This window comes from Aspergillus steynii, assembly GCF_002849105.1.
Source record: "Aspergillus steynii IBT 23096 chromosome Unknown P170scaffold_2, whole genome shotgun sequence".
Taxonomy (NCBI): domain Eukaryota; kingdom Fungi; phylum Ascomycota; class Eurotiomycetes; order Eurotiales; family Aspergillaceae; genus Aspergillus; species Aspergillus steynii.
This window is the reverse complement of record NW_020194399.1, coordinates 2,019,271-2,032,295: the sequence shown is the minus strand read 5'-3', so window position 1 is coordinate 2,032,295 and position 13,025 is coordinate 2,019,271. Positions and strand designations below refer to the sequence as shown.

Sequence of the window (13,025 nt, the reverse complement as noted above, 5' to 3'; positions counted from 1 at the left end):
GACTCCCCTCAGAATACTCGAGTGACACTCCAACCCACGCTGATGACTTTAGTCACGATCAACAGGACAGTCGATGTGGCGTACGCCGCTCCGCAAAAAATGACGAGACCACTATAATTGGTCTCATTTTCAGAGAGTCCGGGGTTCTGCGACCCCAGAATCTCTCCTGCCACCGGGATCGCCACCAAGATTGCTAGGCCGAAAATCGCCGTTGTCGTCCCGTACCGTTTTCCATAATCCTCGGTTCGCGAAATCTGCGATATACAGACCGGCGACAGTCCGACGGCCGGGCTGCTCCAGAACCCAAATAACGCAGCAAAGGTCAGAATCGCCGCCGTATCCTCCCCTGCTTTCATCCATAGCGCAAGTACTAATAGCATGCTCACACTGCCGGTGATGATCATGACATTGTAGCGTCCCCAGTAGTCGGCTACAAGCCCCGGGATGATTCGACCGAAGATGAGCGTGGCGCTGAAGATCGACATGAGGTTGTACGATAATGACTCGGTCACTCCATGGGAGGAAGCGTACGAAGGGAGGTAATTGATCACCACCATCATGCCGATCTCCGCAAAGCAGACCGCGACGGAGGCGACGGTGAATACTGGCTCCCGAAGACATCGCAAATCCACGGAGCTGCCGGCCGACTTATTGGGCGGAAGTCGCGTCCGAACAAGCATCAGGCCGGCCGCAAAAAGCCCAATCGAGATAAATCCCAGAATTCGGATCATCCATGGAAACCCGATCTTCTCCATCAGTCCGCCCATCAACGCAGAAAACATGATGGTCGCGATACCACCGGAGGTGGTTGCAATACCCGTGGCCAATCCTCGGCGCTTGAGAAACCAGTTGTTGATTGATCCTAGGCTTGGAGTCAGGATGGCCGAGGAAGAAAGGCCACCCAGGATACTGAAGCCGAGTATAAATTGGTAATACTCTTACTTTTGTCAGTATACTTGACGAATATTGGGCAGGCTGATTAGTACCTTCCGAAACACTCAATGCCATTATCGATGCTGACAGGCCGACGCATCCAGGGACAAACGTATACTTCAGCCCGTATGAGTCAAAAATGGGTCCTATCGGTGATCATTAGATGAATTGCGAGTATAGCTCTACCAAATTGAATGGCATCCGCACCTACCTGAATGCCGCCGAGCCAGAACAGACAGTCGTATAAGCTAAAGATCCATGATACTTTTGCCGTGGAATAATCCTTCAGTTGGTTTTCTTCTAGCCACTTCTGCAGAATCCCGGTGATGTTCATCATGGCGAAGGTCGGAAACAGCGCACACCACACACCAAACACCACCAGCCATGCTTGTCGTCCTCCATCGGGATACTCCGATGAATCTTCAGCACATTCCACTGTCGCATCAATTTCTCCAAGGTCATACTGGTCCGGATCTCGCGCGGCCCCTGGCACTGTTGAGACCGTCACCTGAGGGCCGTCGGTCGAATGCATGGAGATTTATGGAGAGAAACCTGAAACAAAAGATGGGCGAGAAGGTGATCTCAATGGGCGCCCAGGGCAGGGGGATTTATGATGGAATTCCCTGGGAAGAGAATTGAGAATGGACCCGGGAGGATGGGCAATAGTTCCAGGTCGATCACTAAGCTATTCCTGTTTACTTCGTCAATTGAATGCCGGCATCCCTTGCGCCGATCTGACCGACTTGACGTACTTACCTACATTCCAGCTCTCCTATATTACGCAGCCCTGTTTCAAATCTACAAGAATTTATGGAGTCGAGCGTTACGAGTCCTCGGATCACTCGAACGCAGTTGCTCTACACCTACGTTGCGGCAAGATATTACTCATGGCAATCGATGCACGTCGATCATTGACGATATCACATTACAGTATCACATTCGAAGCAGAAAAAAAGAAAACCAAATATATTGACAGACGTATTTTAAAACAAATCAAGATAAGAAAAAAAGCAATAGAGGGAGAAATGTAGGGGATGCTTATTTCAACCAACTTCTTACCAGGCCCAACCGCAGATATCACAGCCTTGCTTTTTCCCTTTCCAATATTCCGCGAGCCTTCCCGAAGGATGCAGTTGTATACTGGTTCCCCTCTTTATTTTCCGTTCTCCTTTTGTCTGGCCCGATATTCTGCGGTGTTTCTAAAGTAGGAAGCACAGGGAAATTTCTGCAGGGGCATCTATTAGCGGATAATCGAATAGTCTCCGCCATGAGAGCGCTGTTGAAGGCTGAATGTCAGTAAAAGCCCTTCTACAATAATTCCCTGTAATGTTCAATGCTTTTGTGGGTCAAGGGCCATGTAATAGCATGGGGAATGGTCTGGTGCGCAAGGAGCAGTTTGAGATCATGCGACTTACTCGGAGAGCTTCGCCAAGTCTTCGTACAAAAGGTGGAATGGAATGATTAGATAAGTTAAGCATTTGGTAGGTGAGGATAGCAGTGCTTCTACTTGTACAAACTGCGTTGGAAGATTGGTATTCATGCCGCTATAGCTATGTCAGGTCCGGCTCTCTCGGTAGGTCAGATGCAATCTACATGGTTTATTCTGAGTCATACTCTGTGTCAAACAGATACATATATTGGTTCGTAATATTATTGGTTTGGCCAAACCTGCAGATATATTTGTAGGAATGTTTTTTAAGACATGATTGGTCATTGTTTGTTGTGTGAGCATCTTTTATTGGCGCTCTTAGTACTGAACCAAAACTACTGAATTCTAGATCAGTCCTCCATTCAATTCCAGGCGAACTCTAGGCCAAAAAGCAAAGAGGACAGACTGTGGATTCCAATGGGGAATCCCTTCGGCAAGGCTGGAAGATCGGCAATTCACTGTAGATCACCCGCTTTGTGGACATCTCCGTTAGACTGACCACTGAACCACTGGAGGGGAAGGGAAAGCTGTGTATACCAGTGAAGTTCCTCTATCATTCACTGAATGGTGTAAAACCTGTTGTTGTTTTTGTTGCTTTTGTCATGTGATGACTGGACCGATTGGCGTGGCTGGCTCTTTCTCCTACTGGCTCACTTTCTTTCTGGTTGTCTTCCTCCCCCACCAAAACAACCACCCACTTTCTTCCCTGCTTACTTCCATCCAAACCCACAACAAAGCCTTTACACAACCGAAAATCTTCTTTGTTTTGGTCAAACCACCTCTTTCATATCTCAAACCCATACCCAAACAACCCTTTTCCTATCAAAATTTCATCCTACATCATCATGCCTGCTAAACGCGCCTCGCTGCGCAAGAAACGCGCCCCCAGCGTCCAGCCAGCCCCCCAGCCCTCCACCAAGGCCTCCACCATTGGTCGGAAGAGAAAAGCTGCAGCGGGAGCGGCGCCAGCCTCTGAAACCCCTGCAAGGGGCCCGAAGCGCCAGAAAGGTATGATCTCATCGGCTTTTGCTCAAGTGAGGCGTCTGACTAACGTGGGGACAGCGACTTCAACTATTTTCAACGTCGTGCCTACCAAGAAGGTCGATGTTTAGGTCTGTGGAACCAACTGCTACGGTGAACTTGGCCTTGGTAACCTGTGGCGCAAGTCCGAGTTTGCCCGTCCTATCCTGAACGCCAACCTTGCGGCCGAGACCGTGGGTGTCGTTCAGCTGGCTGTGGGAGGTATCCACTCGGCTGCACTGACTCATGACAACAAGATCTTGACCTGGGGAGTGAACGACGATGCCACCTTGGGCAGAGACACCAAGGAAGATCCTGTCAAAGATGAGATGATGATTGACGCGAAGAACGAGAAAGACAGCAACAGTGACAGCGATAGCGATGACGATCTCACTCTGAACCTGAAAGAAGCTACCCCCATGGCCATTGACCCTTCTCTCTTTCCCAAGGGAACTACCTTTGCGCAGCTTTCTGCGACCGACAGTGCCACCTTTGCCCTCACCACCACCGGCTTGGTCTATGGATGGGGTACCTTCAGAGTATGTCTCGCACCTCCAGTAAAATGCTTGAATTGTACTAACTGAGAATACAGAACAACAACGGAGACATCGGTTTTTCACCCAACAACAAGTTCAAGCAGATCACCCCACTTCTTATTCCCGGTCTGAACAATGTCACCAAGCTGGCCGCAGGAGCGCAGCATATGTTGGCCTTGACTTCAGCGGGTTCTGTCTACGGATGGGGCTGCAATGAACAGCAGCAGCTCGGACGTCGCCGAACCTGTCGTTCGCGTGACGTGCACCCCCTTCTTCCTGACCAGTGCGCTCTGCCTGGTAACATCGTCGACATCGGTGCCGGTATGTACCACTCCTTCGCCATCCAGAGAACCGGCGCCGTGTACGGCTGGGGCTCCAACAACTTCGGCCAGATTGGCATCGCGGACAACGCCGGCGAAAACGACGCTATCATCAACTACCCCACCCGCATCAAGAGCATCGCCAAGAAGCCCAAGCTCGTCCAGATCCACGGTGGCAAAGACCACAGCATCACGGTCGACCAGAACGGCCAGTGTTTGACCTGGGGTCGTATCGAGAATAAGGCCCTCGGATATGACCCCCAAATCCTCTCGGAGGACGAAATCATCTTTGACTCTCGCGATAGACCACGTATTTCGGCGCAGCCCCACGCCATTCCTACTCTGAACAACATCGTCTACGCGACCGCTGGCACTGATCATTCTTTTGCGATTTCCGCGGACGGAAACGCCTACTCGTGGGGCTTCAATGCCCAGTGCCAGGCCGGAAAGCCATCCTCCACCGACGAGATCATTCTACCCACCCTTCTTGACGGTAAGCACATTACCGGCAAGAAGCTGGTATCTGCCTCCGCGGGAGGCCAATTCAGCGTCATCGTCGGGGAGCACGCCAGCCAGTAGGCTGGAAATTTATGAGCAAACGAAGATACGGGCTGAAGCCCGACCAACGGGATACCAGCGAACATGTGAATGGGGATGAGGTCGGGTTGGTCGGCGTTGTTGTACTGCACCGCGTTTGTTTTGTTTTTTTTGTCTTTTTTTTCTTTTTCTTTTTTCTTTTTCCTTTCTTTTTCCTTTCTTTTTCCTTTCTTTTTTCTTTCTTTTTTCTTTCTTTGCTTGTCTTTTTTTATTTTATATTCTTGTATTTTTTATATTCTATTTTTTTGTCAGAGTACATATTCGGCGGGCGCACGGGTTCGTTGTTTTTGTTTTTTTCTTTCTTGTACACATCTCAATGTTTTGAGTAGAATCGGAAAAGGAGAAAAGTTGCACATACAGCAGTGGACATTGTATGTACCAACGGAGTAGACTCGAGAATACCAGCGGCGGCTGTCAAGCTCCGTAGTTAAGCTTATTTGGTTCTGGATCCAGTCTTCTCCACCGTTCTTCTACGGCGAGTCACGGCACTTCCCGAACTTCCTCTTCGACTGACCGATGATAATGTCGAGGATCGTCAGGAGAGCTTTCCTCTCTCTCTTCCTTCTTCTTCTGAATCCTCGCACGGGTCTTCCTTCAACCCCTTTTTCCCGCAACATTCCTTGAACGGATAGGGGCAAGTATCCCGAGGATGGCATCGTCAGGTGCTGGCGGAGGCGCAGCCACGCAGTCAAGTCGAGGGCGTTGATCATCGAGAGTTTCTGCAAAATACTCACTTACCACTATTACGTCTTATCCACTTGAAGACATCCTACGCGCGCCTTCCCTGAAAAATCCAAACCAGCTCTCGATCAGTCAACTACGCACGGAGTGCGCGCTACGGGGAGGCGTGAAAGGGAATCGTTTTGTGGCGCCAATACTTCGCAAGCTGACGAGGCCTCCTCTTCCACATCCATATCTGTATCCAGATTTCCTATCCATAACTACGCCGTGGGGTCGTGGACGATCCTATAGCAATAGACGATGGAGCCTTGAGACATGTCTGACATTTTGTGGGCTTGGTCGGTTGGTCGGCAGGCAGGTGGTAACATTTGTACGACGGATTCGAGAGCCAAGATAGGCAGGTGAGAAGGTGAACCTGGAACCTCATGGTCAGTCGGACGGCGTTTGAATGCTATTTATATTTTATACCTTGGCTAATACTACGCTGCTCTGAACCTTAGCAGATTAATGCTACCTCCGGTATCCAGACACCGGCTGTTTTTTCTCCTTCTACCATGGTGAGACAAGGGGTCCCGTTACGGAATCACACAGAACTGACTCTGGAAACACTCGACAGTCAGCCCCCAAACAACCCCTGGACTACACTCGGTGCAGACTCGGTCAGACCAAGTGGAGTATACTGAGTATTGCAAAGTCTTGCCCTTAGCTTAAAATACTCTATTTTCTGACTCATTCTGACACCCCTGGTTATCTACCTACTGCGTAGGTACCCGTCGAGTGCGGCGCAGAACAGAGCAAACCGCCCTGGAACGTCGGTGTTCCTGCCGAGGCATTGTGGCTGAAACCGTGGCCGAAACTCGAATCGAACCGTTCTTTTTTTTTCTCAGAGCGTGGGGGATGCCCTTCCGAATGTGGCGGAGTCTAGTGCTTTTCGCCGTTCTTTGTCTGTGTGACCGTTGCGTTCTGTACCAGGCAGACATTTTATTCCTCATTGACCTTGCTCATACAGTCATCCGCCACGGTTACATGACGGGCGGCATCTCGTTCTGTAATTCTTTTCTGCGCTCTGAAGGGGCAAACGGTGTGTGCATGGGTTGTCAGTGCAATAGGCAGTTCTACGGCTACTTGCTTGAAAGTCGAAACCCATCGAGTATTTTCGGCGCTACTGAAGCCCACCGACGTGGGCCGTGCGCTAGACCGGATCCAGGGGCGATTGTCACGGATACGAGGCGGTTCAGCAGCATGAGTCTGTCTTCTGAAAAGACCGTGGCTCTACGCCGAAGAACTCGAGCAGGTTGAGACCACATGTATCCTGCGCAAAGCTTGTTTGGTTCGTTTCCAACTGTCCAATCCTGACATGATCACTGGGCAGTATGATCGATCCCTGAGCAGCGCACGCCAAGACACCAACCAAATCGCCGACAGTTTAGCGAGATCTTCCCATGAGGAAAAGGATCTGAATCCCTGGAAGGCGATGCACATCATTCTTAAAAATGGCTCTTCCCCCTTCTTGGCGGGCGCCGGGCAGGCAGAAAGCGCAGAGCGAGGCGCTTGGCAAGTGGGCTCTTCTACGTAGGCGCTGTCTATCCCAAATCCTTGGCGCCAGCCCCCATGGGCTTTACGTCAACTGGCGACGATCTCGCCTGGGTTGACGTATGGAGTACTCCAGACGGGCAGTCAACAGGTCAACTACTCCGGACGGTCTATCCTATCCTCCGGAGTATACTCTGGACCGAACCTGATTGCGATTCTCCAGGCAGAACAAAACAACCCCGCTAGTGTGCTGCCCCCAGTAGGATTTGGTTTCCGCCCGAGCGACCCTGGTTCCTGGGGCCGGTTAGCGCTGCGTTTAATCTGCCGGCCGACGCTTGATTTGGAGCTTGAGCCAGGAGTGTGCAGTTGCACATGGAGGGATTCCGAGGGTTATCAACATTCCACCATCGGGCGTAAGAGTAAGAATTAATCGACAGAGGATAGGATGCGGTGGGATCGACGGGCAACGCGTTCATTATTCTGATCATCGCGGGAAACCTGAAAAATCAAATTGGACCCTGGCGGAGGAGACGCCGCCCGTCAAGTGGAGCCTTTTCTGGTCAAGGGGTGTCACCGTGGCACAGTGGCACCCATGTTCAGAACGAAAGAACCCAGGAAAATGGGAGGAAAATAGAAGAGCGAAAATAAAGAAAGAAAGAAGAAGGGGAAAAAAAGAAAAGAAAAAGAAAAGAAAAAAACCCGGGAATGGCGAGGTTAAACCGGACCCAAACCAATGAGGGGACAGCCAAAGCTTGACGACGTTTCATCTGCTGAAGGGATCGCCGCGTCATTCATCGTCCCTCGTCGTGTTCCCCTGACGGACTGACCGTTTGCCTGCGTCGCACGCATGGATCCTGCCCCCTCCTCACGGCGGCTTGGATAGCGAATCGTCCGCCGTAATTAAGCTCCTACGATCCTCCCCTCGCTTCCTCCCCTCCTTTCTCTTTTCCTGCTCTCTTCTGCCCTTCCTTTCCCCTCCTTTCCTCCCCAACTTACGATGCGATCAATCCCTCGTCCGGATTGACGTGCCCTCGGCTCCCTTCTGCTCCATGGCCCTCTTCGGTTGCTCTCGATTGCGCCTGCGACTGAATTACTATCTGCTCTACGCCGTCTGTCTGACCGGCGTGTTCTGTGTCGTTGCCGTCTGGTATGCTGTCAATTCGGATCGCGACTACATTCATCCCCTCTTGACCCAAATCATCCCCGCCGGCCATTGTGCATGCCAAACCTCCACCACCTTCCAATGCTCTAGCTGCCTCTCCTGTTCGCAGCCCACCTCTCTGCCGCAACCCCCCTCAGCCCTCGAGTGGGAATTCCAAGTCGCTCGCGATGGCAACAACGAAGCCCTGGACCGCAACCAGTGCCAGGCCGCCTTCCCCGGCCTGTTCGAGGACACCAACCGCGCCGTGACGTACTGGCGATCGCACGGCGCACTGTCGACCGCCGAGTTGGACACCATTCGACTGGAACTGGGCATGGCACGGGCCTTCATCCACCGCGGCGAATTACATGTCGTGGCCGCGCGTGCCAAAGCCGAGGATCATCGGCGCAAAATCCTCGCCGTCCTGAGCTCCATCCATCGTGCGCTGGTCGCCGATCCTAACCGAGCAGCGCACCCGGACATCGAGTTTGTCTTCTCGGTCGAGGACAAGGTGGAAGACGTCACCGACTCGGAGAACCCCGTCTGGGTGCTGGCGCGATCCGCCTCCGAGGAGGCCGTCTGGCTGATGCCCGACTTCGGCTACTGGGCCTGGGAGAATATCCAGAACTCGATCGGCCCGTTCGACCAGGTGGTGGAGCGCGTCAAGCGAGCCGACCTGTCGTGGCCGGACAAGAAACGCCAGCTGGTTTGGCGCGGGAAGCCCAGCTTTGCCCCCAAGCTGCGCCGCGCCCTGATGGAGGCGGCGCGCGACCAGCCGTGGGGCGACGTCAAGCAGGTGGACTGGGACGACCGCACCAACATCCTTCGCATGGAGGATCATTGCCGCTATATGTTTATCGCGCATGTGGAAGGTACGTTAGGTTTTTGATCCTGGGGCATTTTCCCTCCCCACCTGGCTTCCGGAAATACTGACCGTCATCCTCGCACCGATAGGTCGCTCATATTCCGGCTCTCTGAAATACCGCCAAGCCTGCAACTCGGTGATCGTGGCCCATAAACTTCAATACATTCAGCACCACCACTACCTGCTCGTTCCCGATGGCCCGAACCAGAACTACGTCGAGGTGGAGCGGGACTTCAGTGACCTGTCCGACAAGATGAGCCCGCTGCTGAACGACTCCAGCCTGGCGCAGCGCATCGCCGACAACAGCGTGCGCACCTTCCGGGACCGATACCTGACCAAGGCGGCCGAGGCGTGCTACTGGCGGGGGCTGTTCGACGGGTACGCCAGCGTGTGGAACAGCACGGTGCCCGTCTGGTCGGAGATCTACCAGCGCGAACGGGGGCTGCGATACGAGTCGTTCATCCTGCTGGACAGCCCGATGATGGTGGAATTTAAAGCGACGGGGGGTCACATGCCGTGAACGAACATCTTACATCTCACTAATCATATGGGGCATCATGCATACCGGAGTTGGGGTCTGAGCGCTTACATGGGACGGTGTCCTGCATACTTTGATTTTTCTTTTTTCTTTTTTTTTTTCTTTCTACGGTCTGATATTTCTCTCGAGATACCTGGGAGCGTGATTTTCTTCGCTGTTTTCATCACTAGACCGCCATCTGCAGTCGTACTTCTAGACGCATATGGCTGTCTGCATACCCTGATCGTCAATCAGTTTATCAACAGCAATATACCAATCCAAATGTACCGTGATTTTAGGCTTCGATCTAGACTTACCCCGCAACGCATAGACTTCGATGACTAACGCCCCCTGGTCTTGATGACGTTCTCCATGTGTCATTCCGTCATGAATTAATTTGCAGGTCGCATGGCCCATTTCCTTCCCCTTCCCCAGCGGGAGAAGTTTGCCTGTTCCATGGGTCGCGCCAATTAAGCTTGCGGGCTGTTTTACCATAGTTATGGTACTTGTCTACTTTGAAACTGCAAAGAAATACTTCGCATATTTCCTTCATTTTTAAATGCCAAATGTGAGTTGCTTCGACTGGGGTATGCTGACTTAGTATATATAATGCCGACCGAGGACACGGATACACCTACGATCCGTAGCAATGCAGGGATAATCGCAGTAATGAAATGGTAAAAGTTGACTTCGAATGAATATTTTGACAGTTATCTCTGACTATCTCCTAGAGAGTTGTACAGCAAGAGTGGTTGGAAACAGCAAATAAGATGATGTCATGGAGGGCATCCGGCATTAGCATGTGGCGGCAATTCTTTCTTGTTTATCAGCACTGTGGGGATACGTCTGGACTACGTAATAACCTGCATGGACTCGGTGTCTAATAGCATAGACTTTATTGGAGGACATGATTGTATATTTGCCTCTGCATTTGCGTACTCTGTCTGTCCATGCTGTACTCGGTAGTCGAACAACGCATGAGACATGTCTTGCGTGGAAGACAGTCGAGGACGAGGATTGGTTTTAGAGACTGTTGAATCAAGGTTTCGGTGCTTCTTATTGCAGCTTGTCCATTGTTCTATTCACAGGTACTCCGTCGAGCTGTCTGAACCGGGATTGAATGGCGGTGGCGGCTTACCTAATGTTTGTTTCCCTTTTCTGAACTCAAGGGATGCATTTCCCTCCCTTGCCATCCAATCACCCAGACAAAGTGAGCCCCGACGCCAATTCATCTCGTTCATCTTAGCCATGCCACTAATTCTACGAAGTATCCCGTACAATTCAACCAAACCAATAAATCAATCCCGTCTCAATCGGCTCGAATCGTGAAGATTATGGCTACCCACCACAACTCCACCGGCGACGCCATCTTCAGCCATCAGTGGGGATCCAGACGCATCCTCGAATGAAATCCGCGGCTCGCCCGTATCACCGCCAGCCTCCCCTTTTGCCTCCAGCCCGACTGGCGATGCTGACAATCGATCCACCCTGAATGGCATACGTCGGGTCCACCCCAAGCAAGGAAGCTCCCACTCTCCAGACGAACCATGATCTGTGCGATGATCGATCCTGCTTTCGGACCACTGAGAGTCGCCAAGTGGATCCCAGGGAGTCCCAAATGGACCGACTATCGAAATGATCATCCCTCGCAATCGGCGCGATTCAGCTGAACCGAGATCTGCAGCCACACAGGGAGCGCCCTTCACAAATCACAAAAGCTTCCGAGCTGCTGGGTGGTGGCACGGGCAAGTCCGAAATGGGGTTTCATGCAGCTGGAGAGACAAACCAGCAGGAGCTGCTGCTGCGGCTGCAGAGTTTGAGTGGTGTGTCGTGTCGCTGAAGGGGGGATTTAAATTCGGGGGTCGCGCTGTTTGCTTCGCCTGATTCTCTTTTCTCTCTTTCTCTTGTTGCTGGAGCTGCTTGCTGCTGTGTGTTTAACTTTGTTGTGTTTGATTCTACCCTGTCTGCATCACCATGCCGACGCCTATTCCCCGTCCTAAGGGCTTGCCCATCATCGGCAACCTTTTTGATCTCGACTCCAACAACCCCTGGGGCTCGTTTAATAAATTGGCGACCAATTATCGTGAGTTTTCCCACGTCGTTTCCCTCCCTTTCTCTGCCTAATTGTTCTTATCTGGTAGGTCCCATCTTCAAAATCACCATCCTTGGTAAAGACATTGTTTTCGTGACGGGCGCCGCCCTCCTGGAGGAGATCTGTGACGAGAGGCGCTTCCGAAAATGCGTGACCGGTCCGATTGTTGAGATTCGCGATGCTGTCCACGACAGTCTTTTCACGGCGTACCATGACGAGGAGAGCTGGGGGATTGCACACCGTATCATGGCCCCGCTGGTCTCGCCGGAGGCTGTCGCCGGTGTCTTTGCGGGCATGCAGGAAACGTCCAAGGATTTGGTTAGGAAATGGACCGCCGGTCCTCGACAGCGCGTCAGCGTGACGAGCGACTTGGACCGAGTGAACCATGCGGCCAACATGCTCTGCTTCTTTGACCAACGCGTCCACTGCATGGACGGTCCGGAACCGGCTGTGATCAGGGCCATGGATAGCTCCACGAAGGAATCGATGAAGCGTGCCGCCCGCCCTTCATTCCTCACCTGGCTCTTCCACCAGAGCAAGTGGGACAAGGACATCAAGACCATGCGCGATTACTGCGCCAGCATCGTCGCCACCCGACAAGAGAACCCCACCGACAGAAAGGACATGCTCTACGCCATGCTGCACGGCAAGGATCCCCAGACCGGCAAATCCCTCACGGAGAGCCAGGTCCTCGACGAAATCATCAACATCTTCATCGGCAGCGCCACCGCCCCCAACCTCGTCGCTTTCGCCATGTACTACCTGATGAAGAACCCGGACGAGATCTCCAAGGCGCGCGAGGAAATCGACAACGTCGTCGGCGGGCCCTCCGACGAGATCGAACACGAGCACCTCGCCCGCCTACCCTACTGTGAAGCCATCCTGCGCGAAACCTTCCGCATGTCGGGCGTCGCTCCCGGCTTCAACATCGAACCCATCCCAGACGACAGCGACAGCCCCGTCTTCCTCGCCGGCGGCGAATACGAGATTCCGCGCAAGCAGCCCCTCATCGCCATCCTCTCCTCTGTCAACCGCGACCCCGCCGTCTTCGAGAACCCAGAGGCTTTCAAGCCCGAGCGCATGTTCGGCGAGAAATACGAACGCCTGCCCACCGGCGTGAAGAAGGGCTTCGGCAACGGCAAGCGCCGGTGCTTCGGCGCGCAGTACGCCTGGGAATGGTCCTTCATGGCACTGGTCACCATCCTGAAGGACGTGGAGTTCGAGGCCGCCGACGCCAGCTACACCATGGCCAACGCCGGCGTCAACTACAACGGGGCGTTCAGCGTGCGGCCGCAGGAGTTCTTCGCCGTGACGGGGCCCCGGCCGCGAGTTGGCTAGATTTTGGTGTCTATGATTTGTAT

At 52.8% G+C, this 13,025-nt stretch overlaps 4 protein-coding genes across 4 annotated transcripts; 3 read left to right on the top strand and 1 right to left on the bottom strand.

Moving 5' to 3' along the window:
- Nucleotides 1–8: 8 nt before the first annotated feature.
- P170DRAFT_471930 (monocarboxylate permease) lies at nt 9–1,465 on the bottom strand (the record flags this gene model as incomplete). The annotated part of the gene is made up of 3 exons (XM_024852887.1): nt 9–937; nt 987–1,079; nt 1,141–1,465. The coding sequence occupies 3 exons, from the start codon at nt 1,463–1,465 to the stop codon at nt 9–11; spliced, it is 1,347 nt and encodes a 448-aa protein (XP_024707319.1).
- Nucleotides 1,466–3,207: 1,742 nt separating this feature from the next.
- P170DRAFT_488454 (RCC1 domain-containing protein) lies at nt 3,208–5,032 on the top strand (the record flags this gene model as incomplete). Its single annotated transcript, XM_024853968.1, has 3 exons — nt 3,208–3,444; nt 3,475–3,921; nt 3,975–5,032. 3 exons carry the CDS (start codon nt 3,208–3,210, stop codon nt 4,815–4,817), a joined length of 1,527 nt encoding a protein of 508 aa, XP_024707318.1. The 3' UTR covers nt 4,818–5,032.
- A 3,062-nt stretch (nt 5,033–8,094) lies between these two features.
- On the top strand, nt 8,095–9,419 carry P170DRAFT_433900 (uncharacterized protein). Its single transcript, XM_024848601.1, has one exon. The coding sequence runs from the start codon at nt 8,099–8,101 to the stop codon at nt 9,077–9,079; it is 981 nt and encodes a 326-aa protein (XP_024707317.1). The 5' UTR covers nt 8,095–8,098; the 3' UTR covers nt 9,080–9,419.
- A 2,127-nt stretch (nt 9,420–11,546) lies between these two features.
- On the top strand, nt 11,547–13,002 carry P170DRAFT_471927 (putative cytochrome P450; the record flags this gene model as incomplete). The annotated part of the gene is made up of 2 exons (XM_024852886.1): nt 11,547–11,655; nt 11,714–13,002. The coding sequence occupies 2 exons, from the start codon at nt 11,547–11,549 to the stop codon at nt 13,000–13,002; spliced, it is 1,398 nt and encodes a 465-aa protein (XP_024707316.1).
- Nucleotides 13,003–13,025: the final 23 nt, after the last annotated feature.